General features: G+C 45.0%; 1 protein-coding gene across 3 annotated transcripts in view; it reads left to right on the top strand.

Annotated features, from left to right (window-relative positions):
* Positions 1 to 15,437, top strand: part of acss1 (acyl-CoA synthetase short chain family member 1) — a 90,751-nt gene that overhangs the window by 19,005 nt on the left and 56,309 nt on the right. For 2 of the 3 annotated variants that reach the window (XM_068045760.1, XM_068045759.1), the window contains exon 5: positions 1,495 to 1,647. The exons of the other annotated variant lie outside the window; for it this stretch is intronic. In XM_068045760.1, the coding sequence (XP_067901861.1) occupies positions 1,495 to 1,647 (153 nt within the window). The remainder of the gene's footprint in view (positions 1 to 1,494; positions 1,648 to 15,437) is intronic. 3 annotated transcript variants of the gene reach the window in all.

Genomic DNA, 15,437 nt, shown 5'->3' with positions numbered 1-15,437 from the left:
ACTGGTTCACAAATGTCCTTTGGGGAATGAAACCCAATTGACTCTTAACTTCCCTTTGAAGTGGCCTAGCAAACCACTCAATTGTATTAAGAGGTTTCAAGAAGGCAGCCCACCATCACCATCTCAGGGTAACCAGCGATGGGCACCGATTACTAACCTTTCTAGTAATGCCCACGTCCCCAGAATGAATTAAAATAAAACTAGCAGAGATCCGCAAAACATTTGCAGTCTAATTAGTACCTTTATTGCAACAATTTTTCTTTAAATACAGGATTTCTAGTTATTCTTTCACCAAAGACTTTAACAGAACCAAAACGTCTCACTCAGGAAAAAGATACATAAAGCTGTCCATGTGTAAAAACAGGCCTAGGAACATAAATATAAATTTTGTCAAGAGTCTGGCGGTGTGACTTGCTTATAGTCATAGATAATGACAGTCTAATTGGGAACTGCTTTCTTCTGAGCTGAAAAGGCAGGTTTACATCAATATTGTTAGAGGAATAATCACTCTATTTTCTTGAAATCTGCCTGGTATAATTTCAGTATCTATCAACAAAGAAAACAGCTACCTAACGACCGTAACAAAGCCCTTGTTGTAGGATTCAAGTTTCGTCGCAACATTATAACTACCCCTTCCTTGAGTCTTAAGTTTGTGCGGTGGCATGCACATTGTAGTTAGACTATGTAGAAATGCTGGAGACTATAGACTGTTGTCATCTTCTTCATCTATAGAATCAATGCTGATGTATTCTTTTAATTCGCCTTATAGCTTCTCTAAAACTTTATTATTCAATTCCAGTGAATCTTAATTTTTACACGAAGAATAGCTTTTGAATAATAAGTTGTATCAAATAATTATTCCCGCTATTTTGTCACACTCTCCACCACTCCCATGCTATCCCCCTCCTGCTCTTGGCATACCTAACCTTCCCATCAATCCCATCCCATCCATCATGGAAGCAATCTCTCCAGCCAGGGTAACTTTTATTTTGAGCTTCCCTTACCTTCCGCTGTTCTTGTTCTCCGCCAGTTCCCCCTTGTTGCCACTGTCATCACCAACCATTGGCAGCTGCACGTGTGGCACATTCTCCAGTCCACCGCATGCCGCATGTGCCCAAGTGTGTCCATGTGCGCCAGGCAATGCCCACCAAATAAACCCACCAACAGATACGTCCCTTAAATTAACCAATCAAAACAGTCCGGACAGACAAAAACTGAATATTAATAATATAGATGTTCAATTTCCTGTAATTTGCATCATCTTCATTTGTCGTTCTTCCCCCTTCCTCCCAACCATTGTGACGCTGGTGAGATTGAAGAAATGGCAATTACAGAAGTTAGAGTTTTGCACAAATTGACCTGCCTTTTGGAATGTAAATGTGTTTCATGTATTTGTAACTCCGAAATGTACCAATTATGCTAAATGGTTAGTAAAAATTTTGCCCTGGAATAAAGCATCAACTGAGAAGGAGGATCTGTCATTTTGTTCTTTAGGAGATGGAAAAAGAGCAGCCAGTGTGTGATCCTGAGTCCATGGATAGTGAGGACCTGCTGTTCCTGCTGTATACTTCTGGAAGTACAGGAAAACCCAAGGGCCTAGTCCATACACAGGCCGGTTATCTGTTGTATGCATCTCTCACCCACAAGGTATCAGTAGAACAGGATGGTGAGCTAAATGTTTTCCACTAGTACCTTATATTGATTCCAGAAATTCCTCTCTCTCTGTTATTATTAATGTACAACTGGCATAGAGACCACTTTCGCAGATAATATTTATAAGTAAAGTTGTTAATATTAAATTGCTTACCAAAATTAAAATGATCTCAATATATATCTTCTGATCTCAAACTTATGTAAAAATACCTAACTGTTGGTCACTTCTTAGTGATATCTACTAGTTATGCTTTTTCTGCAAATTTGACTTTACGCTTTGTTTTTGCTACATTTTACTTTTCAGCGCAGATGATGTGGACAATTATCTTGACATAAGTGGTATTATCTAATGAGGATATAGAAATGAATGTTGTGAAAGATCATGTCAACAGAAGCAATTCTGATCACATTAGTTCTAGGAACAACCGACTGTGGCCATAACATTGTACAAAAGAGCTGGGTTGGATTGGAAATAATGGCCTTGAAATTTCTCAGGGACGTGAACCTAGTGGTTGAGGGATCACTCCTCCCAGTGGCCTCCAACACTGACAAAACTCCCATTGCAGTTTGTGGGATCACTGGAATGAGGGGTGGTGGACACAAAAACCTGTGTACCCCTTGTGGATGAGTGGGAGGAGGCGTTTCTTTGCATCACACCTCCATGAACCCCAGTCACATCTCCCAGGGAGCCCTTTCCTTGGGGTCTGAACTGCTTCCCTGGCCTGGATCTCACTAGTGGAGGCCATTTTTCCCATCAAGCTGCTGGTACATCTCAGCTCAAGAGGTGCACTAGCCTCCAGAGGCAGGCTGGGTCCCAGATGTGCCAGGGCAGTGGGAACTCCAGGTGTAGGGAGTTCCCTACCCAAACCCCAACCCCAATGACAGTTGCCATGGAAAGAGCAAATGGAGGGTCTGCTCCCTCCCTTCATTGGAACATAGGAACAGGAGTAGGCCATTTAGCTCCTCAACCTGTTCTGCTAGTCATTGAGATTATGGCTGATCTGTGACCTAACTCAATATACCTGCGTTGCCCCCAAAGTCCCCAAACCTTTGGTTCATAGAAATGTATCAATATCAGATTTTAAATTAACAATTGATGTAGCTATTTGCAGAAGAGAACTTCAAACCCTTTGCATGTAGGAGTGTGTCCTAACTTCACTCTTGAAAGGTCTGGCTCTAAGTTTAGACTATTCCCCCTAGTCCTAATCACCCAAACCAGTTTCTGGAAATTTCCCCACTACCAAAGTTAAACTGACTGGCCTGTAGTTTCTGGGCTTATCTTTACACCCTTTTTTGAACAAGGGTGTACCATTTGCAATTCTCCAGTCTTCTGGCACTGCCCATTGAGTCTAAGGAAGACTGGAAAATTAGGGCCAGTGCCTCCACAATTTCCACTCTTGCTACCCTCAGTATCCTTGGATGCATCTCGTCGAGTCCCAGTGCCTCATCAACTTTAAGTACTGACCACCTATCCAATACCTCCTCCTTATCAATTTTAAATCCTTCTAGTGTATTAATTACCTCCTCTTTCACTGTGATCTGGGTCGCAGCTTCTTTCTTGGTAAAGACAGATGCAAAGTATTCATTTTATACCTAAGCTGTGCCCTCTGCCTCCATGCGTAGATCCCCTTTTTGTTCCCTAATCAACATTCCTCCTTTTACCACCCTTTTACTATTTATATGCCTCGAGAAGACTTTGGAATTCCCTTTTATATTAGCTGCCAGTCTCTTTTCATACTCTCTCTTTGTTTCTCTTGTTTGCTTTTTCACTTCCCCTTTGAATCTTCTATATTCAGCCTGGTTCTCCACTGTATTATCTTTCTGACATCTGTCATAAGCCAATTTCTTCTTTTATATCTTAATCGCTGTCTCTTTCATCATCCAGTGATCTCTGGATTTGTTTGCCCTACCTTTCCCTTTCATGGGAATATACCTTGACTGTGCCCGAAATATCTCTTCTTTGAAGGTAGTCCATTGTTCAGGTAACATTTTTCCTGCCAACCTTTGATTCCAATTTATCTGACCCAGATCCATTCTTAACCCATTGAAGTTTGCTTTCCCCCCGTTAATTATTCTTACTCTTGATTGTTCTTTGTCCTTTTCCATAGTCAACCCAAACCTTATGATACAATGATCACTGTCCCCAAATATTCTCCTACTGATATTTGATCCACTTGGCCCACCTCATTCCCAAGAACCAGGTCTAGCAGTGCCTCCTTTCTCGTTGGACTAGCAAGATACTGCTGTAGACAATTTTCCTGAACACACTCTAGGAACTCTTGCACCTCTCTGCCCTTTATACTACTGCTAGCCCAGTCTATGCTTGGAAAATTAAAGTCCCCCATTATAACTACTCTATAATTCGTGCACTTCTCTGTAATTTCCTTGCAAATTTGTGCCTCCACATCTTTCCCAATAGTAATGTAGCCTATTGACTACAGCGAGCAGCTTTTTTTCCCTTAGCTCTAGCCAAATAGATTCCATCCTTGACCCCACTGGGACATCCAAAATATAAAGCCTTGACCCCTCTGTCTTTGCAAGCTACCATTCCATCTCCAACCTCCCTTTCCTCTCCAAAGTTCTTGAACATGCTGTTGCCTCCTACATTCATGCCCATCTTTCCTGGAACTCCATGTTTGGATTCTCCAATCAGATTTCCACATCGCTACAGTACCAAAACGGCTCTTATCAAAGTCACAAATGATATCCTGTATGATTATGGTAAAGGTAAGATAGTCCTCCTTGTTCTTCTCGACTTTTTGACATGGTTGGCAACACTATCATCTTCCAACACCTATCCAGCTGGGTGGGACCATACTTGCCTTGCTCCATTCTTAACTATCCATTGTAGCCAAAGAATCACTTGCAATGGCTTCTCTTTTCACTCCTACACCATTTCCTCTCCTGTCCCCCAAGGATATATCATTGGGCCCTCCTATTTCTCAACTACATGCTGCTCCTCAGCGACATCATTGAAACCATAGTGTCAGCTTCCAGATGTATGCTGAAAACACTCATCTCTACCTCATTACCGCCTTTCTCGACTCCTCCACTGTCTCTAAGTTGTTTGTCCAAGATTTGGTACTGGATAAGCAGAAATTTCCTCCAACTAAACATTGGGGAGACCGAAGCCATTGCTTTTGGTCCCCGCCACAAACCTCGTTCCTTCGCTACTGACCCCATCTCTCTCCCTGACAATTGCCTGAGGCTGAACCAGACTGCTCACAACATTGGTGTAATATTTGACCCTGAAATGAACTTCTGATCACATACCCATGCCATTACGAAGACTGCCTATTTCCACCTCTGTAACATTGCCAGACTCTGCCCTGCCTCAGCTCATCTGCAACTGATACCACCCTCCATGCCTTTGTTATCTCTAGACTTAACTATTCCTGGGTGGCCTCCCATTTTCTAAACTTGAGCTCATTCAAATCTCTGCTGCCCGAGACCTAACTGGCACTAAATCCTATTCACCTATCATTCCAGTGCTTGCTGACGTATGTTGGCTCCCAGTTAAACAGTACCTTGATTTTAAACCTGTCATCCTTGTTTTCAAACCCCTCCATGGCCTCACCCCTCCCTAACTCTGTAATCTCCTTCAGCCTTACAACCTTCCGAGATATCTGTGCTCCTCTAATTCTGGCCTCTTGAGCATTCCTGATTTTAATTCCTACACTGTGCCTTCAGCTGTCAAGGCCCTACGCTTTGGAACTCCCTTTCTAAACCTCTCCACCTATCTACCTCTCTTTCCTCCTTTATTTTATGATGCTCCTTAAAACCTACCTTTTTGACCAAGGATTTGGTCATCTGTCCTAAATATCTCCTTATTTGGCTCTGTGTCAAATTTTGTTTGGTAATGTTTCTGCAAAGTGCCTTGGGACATTTTACTACGTTAAAGTCCGCTATCTAAAAATAATTTGTTGTTGTATATTCCATATATTAGTCGTTTTCCAGTTATGACCAGTATATTCCAGTTATGACCAGTAGATTCCAGTTATGACCAGTATATTCCAGTTATGATTAGTATATTCCAGTTATTACTGGTTTTGTCAGTTATGACGAATATATCTTAGTTAATGCCAGAATAGTGCAGTTTTAGGAAGTATATAACAGTTAAGACCAATATTTATGATCGATATATTTCAGTTATGAACCATGCTAAATTTGTCCAACTCTAGGGCGTTGAACTCACGATTTGGCGGACTTAGCAGGAAGGGGGAGCTGGGAACTGGGGAAGCCAAATTAAACTAGTGCGATGGCTGAGCTGGAACGTGTGCAGACTTGCAAGCCAAACTTTGAACTGAAGATGGGGGACCGAGGTTCTTGGGAGCCTCATGGAGATGATGCTCCTACAAAGCCTTGTTGCCCAATCTCAGAATGATTGGGGGTGTTATGACCCTCCCCTCGTCAACTGGTGCCACTAATGCCTGGAGGAATGGGGGAATGGGGAAGAAACAAATTTTGTTAAAGCTATTGTTACTGCTTTAACCTGAGACCTAATTTAAGACTGCCACTTTTTCTAAACATCCACTCCCTCCACTGCTACACCGTGGCTGCAATATGTGCTATCTACAGGATATACTAAACCTACAATCTCCAACACCTAGAAGGATGAGGGCAAGGGTTGCCAACTCTGATTTGATGTATTCCTGGAGATTTGATCATGTGACACCTCTTATATGATGCTTAATCGCATGACATCTGCTCATGTGATATTTGCCCATTTGCAGATGTTATTGCATTCATCTTAGTTGCGTGTCTTAGTAGCACCATGCCCCGAATAAAATATTTTTGTTTTATAGTGAGATGAAGAACATAATTTATAAATCAAAGAAGGCACACACAAGACTAGAAAGAAAAGGATAGGTAATGTTTAAATAAAAATGACTTCTGTGATGTTGCTACACTATCAACTGCAATGAGAAACACTAAGGCCTGGATTTTAGTCTGGAGGCGAGTTCTGTCATGTGATGGAGATGGGTCCAGATCATTCTGGTGGGGAGAATCCCGATTGTTGGGGCCGGGGGGTGGGGGGGGGGGGGGGGGAGGGTCTGCATTGCACTGCGGTGGGGGCAGAGGGATCCCAATTTTGCGGGAGGGAGGTGGTTGGGAGGGGGCGATCCTGATTGCAGTGGTGGGAAGGGTTTGATGATAGTCAGGTGGGGGGATACATGGAGCTGTGGGGGGCAGGTTTGATGGTGGTTGGGATGCGGGGAGGAAAGCAGACTCATCATGGTACAGGGAGTTTCATTCAGTAGTTTGCTGGGCCTGTTCCTCCTGGCCTATAAGCCATGCAGTCAAGGCACTTACCTCATAGATTGAGCTCTTCTCATCTCCTTGCAAATGTTGGGGTTCTTGAGGGCTGGGAAACCAAGCCGAAATGAGTTAAAAATAGAATAACTTAAAATGAAGACAGGCAGACTCCTTATAATCCTAGCGGATTGGTCATCTGCCCTTGCACCCACCTCCATTAAAACCAGAAGTCGGCAGGATTGCGGCACATTGGGCTCCTCTTTCAGCTGTTTAGAATTTTATCCTGACGTGACCCCAACCCACCTATTTTTGGGAGTTAAGATTCAGCCCCAATTAAATATGATTGAACGGAAACATCATTGATATCATTAACTTCTAACTGAAGTTTTTGTAGAATTTTATGACTTTTTACAATACACAGCAAGTTATAAAGATAATAAATAAAGCCATAAACCTAATTCAATTCACTGACTCCCACACTCGACTGCTGAAGCAAAGCATCAGGGAGGCGAGGCTCAGTCCTCAGGAAGGTGAAGCTCAGTCCTTAGGGAGCAGCACCAAAATTGCCTGATTCACGTAATAAAACATATTATACAATATATCACAGGCTGACATAAATTCTCTTTCCCCCAGTGCGTTTTACTCTCTCCTTTCCCCTTGTGTTTGTTCCTCTCTCCCCTCCCCTAGTGTGTGTTCCTCGCTTTATCCCAAGTACATGTTCCTCTGTCCTTCACCCAGTGTGTGTTCCTCTCTTTTTCCCCCAGTGTGTTCCTCTCCCCCTCCCCCAGTGCATGTTGCTCTCTCCCTTCCCCAGTGTGTGTTCCCCCAGTGTATGTTCCTCTCTCCCTCCCTCACTGTGTGCTGCTCTGTCCTTCCCTCTGTGTGTTGCTGTCTTCCTACCCCAGTGAGTTGCTCTCTCCCTCTCCGAGTATGTGTTCCTCTTGTCCTCCCCCAGTGCGTGTTGCTCTCGCCCTCCCCCAGTGTGAGTTGTTCTCTCCCTCTGTCAGTGCATGTTGCTTTCTTCCTCTCCCAGTGTGTGTTTCTCTCTCCCGATAGTGTGTATTCCTCTCGCCCTACCTCAGTACGTGGTGCTCTCTCCCTCCCCCCGTGTGAGTTGTTCTCGCCCTCTCCCAGTACGTGTTGCTCTCTCCCTCCCCCAGTATTTTCGTCTCTCTCCCCCAATGTGTTCCTATCTCACTCCCTCAATGTGTTACTATCTCACTCCCCAGTGTGTGTTGCTCTCTCTCCCAGTGTGTTGCTCTCTCCCTCCCTCAGTGTGTTTCTCACTTCCTCCTCAGTTTGTGTTTCTTTCCCTCCCAATTTGTTTTTCTCACTCCCACTCCCCAGTTTGTGTCTCTCTCGCTGCTATAGTAGCTCTATCTCGCTCGGGGCTCCCTTGGGCCCGTGTTGACATCCTCACAACCTGCAATTAAACAATAAGTTCCGAGTAGCTGGGGAACCAGCAAAGCTCAGACATCATTGTTTGGCACAAGTCCCCGACAGCCAGGTGCCGCAGATGCACAAACGATATAGTCAAGGGCTGTTTCATGGAAGTAGTCAGTAGCAGCGTTCGGGAGACTAATCACCCATTCCATAGGGCAGGAGGGTTGGGATCCCCAACAAGGCAGCAGGTTTCTAGAAACACCATTACCTCAGGTTCCCCTCCAAGTCACACACCATCCCAAATGTAAGATGGGTCCAGTGATGTAGCGATTGTGTTCCTGCACAAGTAATTTAGAGACCGTGAGTTCAAAGACCACCATGACATTTTGAGAATTTTAATTCAGTTCTAACAATGTTAAAGGGAGTGCAAGAGGGAGCCTTGGGGGTGTTTGTGCATAAATCTTTGAAGGTGGCAGGACAGGTTAACAGAGGAGTTAATAAAGCATAAGGGATCCTGGGGTTTATAAATGGAGGCATAGAGTACAAAAGCCAGAAAGCTATACCAAACCTATATAAAACAGCAGCTTGGCTCAGCAGGAGTATTGTGTCCAATCCTGGGCACCACACTTTCGGAAGGGTGTGAAGGCTTTGGAGAGGAGATTTACTAGAATGTTTCCAAGGATGAGGGATTACAGTTACATGGATAGATTGGAGAATCTGGGGTTGTTCTCCTTTGAGCGGAGAAGGCTAAGAGGAGATTTAGTAGAGGTGTTTCAAATCATGAAGGATTTAAATAGAGCAAATGAAGAGAAACTGTTTCTAATGGCTAAAGGCTCAATAACCAGAGGGCACAGATTTAAGATGATTGGCAAAAGAACCAGAGCCGACATGAAGAATTTTTTTTAATGCAACAAATGGTTAGGATCTGGAATGCACTGTCTGATAGGATGGTGGATACAGAACCAATAGTAGCCTTCTAAAGGGAATTGGATAAATACACGAAGGAGAAGAAATTGCAGGGATATGGGGAAATGGCCCGGGAGTGGAACTATCTGGATTACTCTTTGAAAGAGCCAGTTCAAACTCAATGGGTTGAATGGCCTCTTGTGCTGTACTATTCTATAATTCTATGATTCTATGACTTGGACATACATTGCCTTTCTTTCATTATCATTGTGTCAAAATCCTGGAACACTCTACCAGCATTGTGGGCCCATCTTCACCACAAACACCGCAGCAGTTCGAGAAAAATGTTCACCACCTTCTTGGGCAATTAGAGGTGGGCAATAAACGCTGGCCTTTCCAGAGATGCTCACATCCCGAGAATGAATGCAAAAAAAGCAATATAATGGTGTACAATACATTATAATTTCTAATTGGAAAGTTAGTGCCTTAAAATTATATATGGCATATTGGTGTACAAATGTTTAATAGGCAGATTTTAAGATCGCTATCTGCTGGGACCAGTAGCCAGCAGGAAACCCATAAGTCAGTGCAGCGTGTCTGTCAGTGGCTTATTAACCCAGCCACTGCATATGATTTCCAGGTTTCCTGACCAGTTAGTGTTAGCAAGCATGATGATGACCCACTTGATGCAATTTCATCTCCAGTATTTAAAGGGACGCTCTAAACATGCAACTTGAAGGATTTTAGAATTGGGAGGCAAAGAGAAGGAAATGGGAGAATGGAGTCAAGAAGGGTAAAGGCTATGTCATCAGTTCCATGATGCTTTCCTGGATGTGCTGCTGGGGCCAGTGAGGAACCAGAGGGATGTAAGGGAGCGAGAAACCAGCTGGGGACACCAAGAAGGTGTGGCAGGGGGCAGTGGAGGAGGTCAGCAGCAGCAGCGTGGTGGTTCTGCGCTTCTGGATACAACGTGGAAAGTAATTCAAAGACCTAATTAGGGCAGGAAAGGTGAGAGCAATGGTACATTCAGCTACATCCTGATGTGTGGATCACCCCAACCCCTCTCTCTGTCTCCTCAAACCTACTGCAGCACATCAATTCCTCACGCCAACTTACCTTGCAAGTAAATCCATCCCTGTCTTTCTATGCATTTCCTCACGTCCCCACCTGTCCATCCACCTCTGACATTCATTCTTATCCTTATGTAATGTCATGCCTTTCCCTCATAGTCAGCATCAACAAATGCTCGCCATCTATCCATTCAACATAAGCCTAAATCTCACTCATAGGTCTGAGCAGCCTGTCTCTACCTCTGCCAAAGTTCAGGGGTTGCACCTTGTAGAAGTGCTAGGAAGGGGAAGAGTAAAGATTTTGTTATGATCCCCATGGAGATCAACCAACCAAAGGAACCGAATTTACCGAACGACCCCAATAAAAACATAAATGGACAAGATCTCACTTTTATAACTTTTACTTTAACAATCAAACCAAAATCAACATAAATTAAATGTGAATTAACAGACATATCATGGTCTATATATATATTGCAAATTACATATCAACTATCTTCTTTTGGGCCTCCTTATCTCGAGAGACAATGGATACGCGCCTGGAGGTGGTCAGTGGTTTGTGAAGCAGCGCCTGGAGTGGCTATAAAGGCCAATTCTGGAGTAACAGGCTCTTCCACAGGTGCTGCAGAGAAATTTGTTTGTTGGGGCTGTTGCACAGTTGGCTCTCCCCTTGCGCCTCTGTCTTTTTTCCTGCCAACTACTAAGTCTCTTCGACTCGCCACAATTTAGCCCTGTCTTTATGGCTGCCCGCCAGCTCTGGCGAATGCTGGCAACTGACTCCCACGACTTGTGATCAATGTCACACGATTTCATGTCGCGTTTGCAGACGTCTTTATAACGGAGACATGGACGGCCGGTGGGTCTGATACCAGTGGCGAGCTCGCTGTACAATGTGTCTTTGGGGATCCTGCCATCTTCCATGCGGCTCACATGGCCAAGCCATCTCAAGCGCCGCTGACTCAGTAGTGTGTATAAGCTGGGGATGTTGGCCGCTTCAAGGACTTCTGTGTTGGAGATATAGTCCTGCCACCTGATGCCAAGTATTCTCCGAAGGCAGCGAAGATGGAATGAATTGAGACGTCGCTCTTGGCTGGCATACGTTGTCCAGGCCTCGCTGCCGTAGAGCAAGGTACTGAGGACACAGGCCTGATACACTCGGACTTTTGTGTTCCGTGTCAGTGCGCCATTTTCCCACACTCTCTTGGCCAGTCTGAACATAGCAGTGGAAGCCTTACCCATGCGCTTGTTGATTTCTGCATCTAGAGACAGGTTACTGGTGATAGTTGAGCCTAGGTAGGTGAACTCTTGAACCACTTCCAGAGCGTGGTCGCCAATATTGATGGATGGAGCATTTCTGACATCCTGCCCCATGATGTTCGTTTTCTTGAGGCTGATGGTTAGGCCAAATTCATTGCAGGCAGACGCAAACCTGTCGATGAGACTCTGCAGGCATTCTTCAGTGTGAGATGTTAAAGCAGCATCGTCAGCAAAGAGGAGTTCTCTGATGAGGACTTTCCGTACTTTGGACTTCGCTCTTAGACGGGCAAGGTTGAACAACCTGCCCCCTGATCTTGTGTGGAGGAAAATTCCTTCTTCAGAGGATTTGAACGCATGTGAAAGCAGCAGGGAGAAGAAAATCCCAAAAAGTGTGGGTGCGAGAACACAGCCCTGTTTCACACCACTCAGGATAGGAAAGGGCTCTGATGAGGAGCCACCATGTTGAATTGTGCCTTTCATATTGTCATGGAATGAGGTGATGATACTTAGTAGCTTTGGTGGACATCCGATCTTTTCTAGTAGTCTGAAGAGACCACGTCTGCTGACGAGGTCAAAGGCTTTGGTGAGATCAATGAAAGCAATGTAGAGGGGCATCTGCTGTTCACGGCATTTCTCCTGTATCTGACGAAGGGAGAACAGCATGTCAATAGTCGATCTCTCTGCACGAAAGCCACACTGTGCCTCAGGGTAGACGCGCTCGGCCAGCTTCTGGAGCCTGTTCAGAGCGACTCGAGCAAAGACTTTCCCCACTATGCTATCAGACATAACAAAAGTAGATCTCACGGACGTACTGAGCATATATGGACCAATTACAGCCACAAAGTTCTTCAAAGCTCTGAACTTCCTCAGGTAGATCTCCAGCTCCTGTCTTCCAAGATGCAGTCACTGATTCTCATCTGACAGCAGTTCCCCTTTAACCCAAACTCCATGGGTAAGGTTCTTCACCAAAAGGTGCACTTCTCCAGAACCTTCTCAGCTCTGCTCACGACAGTGTTGATGGCGTGGATCCACCAGTATTATTTTAAGTAATAGAAGCAGCTGCAGCCAGCTGCTGGATCCAGCCCTCACCTTTTCAGCTTGCCTGCACTCCATCCCTGAGTGTTCTGAGCTTGAATGGCTCTGTGTCCTTTTTATTTGGTTTCAACCAGTTTCTGTTTCCCCAGAAACCTGAAGTTTTAGTTTCAGTTCCTGTTTCAGTTTTAGTTTCCCTTTCAGTTAGGGTGTGTCTCCGAAAAAGAAGCTTTGAAGCCAGGGTCTGTGCACCCACAAAACATTCGACAAGTCATCTGTTCAGACAACAGCTCGCACAAGCTCCTCTACTGGTTTCGCAAACTGTGAACTCCATCATAATTTGTTGTCACACAAGACTGTGCACATAGGTGAATTACACTTTGCTAGAATGTTAAGTTTATGTTTTACGTGTGAGCCACATAAATATTATTGTTTTGCATCATTTTTACTTTCACTTCTTGTCCATTTTAGTTTGCTGGTTGACAAGTGGTCTTTTCCGTTGCGTGATGCAGAATGGGAAGATGTGAATTGACATCAAGCAATGGGGGTTGTGAATGAGAGGCTTCAGTGTTTGCAGGACTGTTGTATGTTCATGACATATGGCGTTGGGGGATGGGGGGGTGGGTGGTGGCAAAATTGGCTTTGCATTTGGTTGTTGAATGGGTGAACTGGTGGAACCTAAGTGAACCTTACAATAATGAGGGCATCCCGGGTAGCAATATGCACCACTGATGGTGCATTGCCCACATCACCTTCTGCCTCCTTCCCCCCTCCCCTCGCCTTCTATCTCTTCCTTGGAATCATCCAAGGAGGCTCTATGCTCTGCGCTCTGCGCCTTGTTCTTCCTGAAGGTCCAAACTTGCTGCTGTGCAATGCTGTGTAGAAAGCATCACACTACAACCGTTCTGGAGACCCTGTATAATGCATATTGATGGGTGCTTCCAGATCTGTCCATCTTCAGCATGTCTGTGGCTTATTCAATGGCACATTTGATGGTCATATGTGGTACTGAAGACCTGTGCTCCAGAACCAGTGCCACCCTAGCCAAGCTGTTTCAGTACAGCTACAATTCTGGCATCTATTTGACAATGTAGAAAATTGCCCAGGTATATCCTATCCACAAAAGCAGGACAAATTCAATCCAGCCAATTACCGCCCTATCAGTCTACTCTCGATCATTCAGCAAAGTGATGGAAAATGTCATCGACAGTGCTATCAAGCGCCATTTAAACAGCAATAACCTGCTTACTGATGCTCAGTTTGGGTTCCACCTGGGCCACTCAGCTCCTGACCTCATTACAGCCTTGGTCCAAACATGGACAAAAGAGCTAAACTCAAGAGCTGAGGTGAGAATGATTGCCCTGGATATCAGGGCAGCATTTGACTGAGTGTGGCATCAAGGAACCCTAGCCAAACTGGTCTATGGGAATCGGGGGAAAACTCTCCACTGGTTGGAGTCATACCTAACACAAAGGAAGATGGTTGTGATTGTTGGAGGCCAATCAACTCGACCCCAGGACATCACTGTAGGAGTTTTTCACGGTAATGCCCTAGGTCCAACCACCTACAGCTGCTTCATCAATGATCTTCCCTCCATCATAAGGTCAGAAGTGAGGATGTTCGCTGATCATTGTACGATGTTCAATACCATTCACAACTCCTCAATTACTGAAGCAGCCCATGTCCATATGCAGCAAAACCTGGACAACATTCAGGCTTGGGCTGATAAGTGGCAAGTAACATTCGCGGCACACAAGCGCCAGGCAATGACGATCTCCAATAAGAGTGAATCTGACCATCTCCCCTTGACATTCAATGGCATTATCATCGCTGATTCCCCCACTATCAACATCCTGAGGGTTACCATTGACCAGAAACTGAACTGGAGCAGGCACATTAATACTGTGGCTACAAGAGCAGGTCAGAGACTGGGAATTCTGCAGTGAGTAACTCACCTCCTGACTCCCCAAAGCCTGTCCACCATCTACAAGGCACAAGTCAGGAGTGTGATAGAATACTCTCCACTTGCCTCAATGAGTGCAGCTCCAACAACACTCGGTAAGCTTGACACCATCCAGGCACCCCATTCACACCTTAAAATTCACTCCCTGTACCACCGACACACAGTGGCAGCAGTGTGTACCATCTACAAGATGCACCGAACAACTCACCATGATTCGTCAGACGGCATCTTCCAAACCCACAATGTCTTCCACCTAGAATGACAAGGGCAGCAGATACGTGGGAACACCACCCTCCAAGTTCCTCTCCAAGTCACACACCTTCCTGCCTTGGAAATATATTGCTGTTCCTTCACTGTCGCTGGATCATAATCCTGAAACTTTCCGCCTAACAGCACTGTGGTGTACCTGCACCACATTGACTGCAGCGGTTCAGTAAGACAGCTCACCACCACCTTCTCAAGGGCAATTAGGGATGGGCAACAAATGCTTGCCTTGCCAGCGATGCCCACATACCATGAAAGTATAAAAAAAAATTCATTGTATCACTCCTGGTCCTCATTGCTCAGGTTTTTGAGATGTGTCATCCACCACATTTTAAGTAGCTCTGCTTCCAGATGTGAAGATGTTTGGGAGGGTGGGCTGCCGTCGGATGAAAGCTACCTGGGAATCTTGTGCACAGCTGCACAAATATCTTTTTGTGGTTGCACATCAGCTGCACATTAATGTAGTGGAAGCCCTTGACTAACACTCCTGGGTGATTTAAGGGGGCTTCAATTGCCACACGCATGCAGTCGATGATGCCCTGCACCTGTGGGATGCCTGTCAGAGCCACAAACCCGAGTGCTCACTCATCTGACTGGCGTCATTGCAGATGAAGTTGACATAATCTGGCAAACAAGCAATCAGTCACCTGTAT

This window comes from Heterodontus francisci, chromosome 13 (genome assembly GCF_036365525.1).
Source record: "Heterodontus francisci isolate sHetFra1 chromosome 13, sHetFra1.hap1, whole genome shotgun sequence".
NCBI lineage: Eukaryota > Metazoa > Chordata > Chondrichthyes > Heterodontiformes > Heterodontidae > Heterodontus > Heterodontus francisci.
This window is presented reverse-complemented; position numbering and strand designations above follow the sequence as displayed.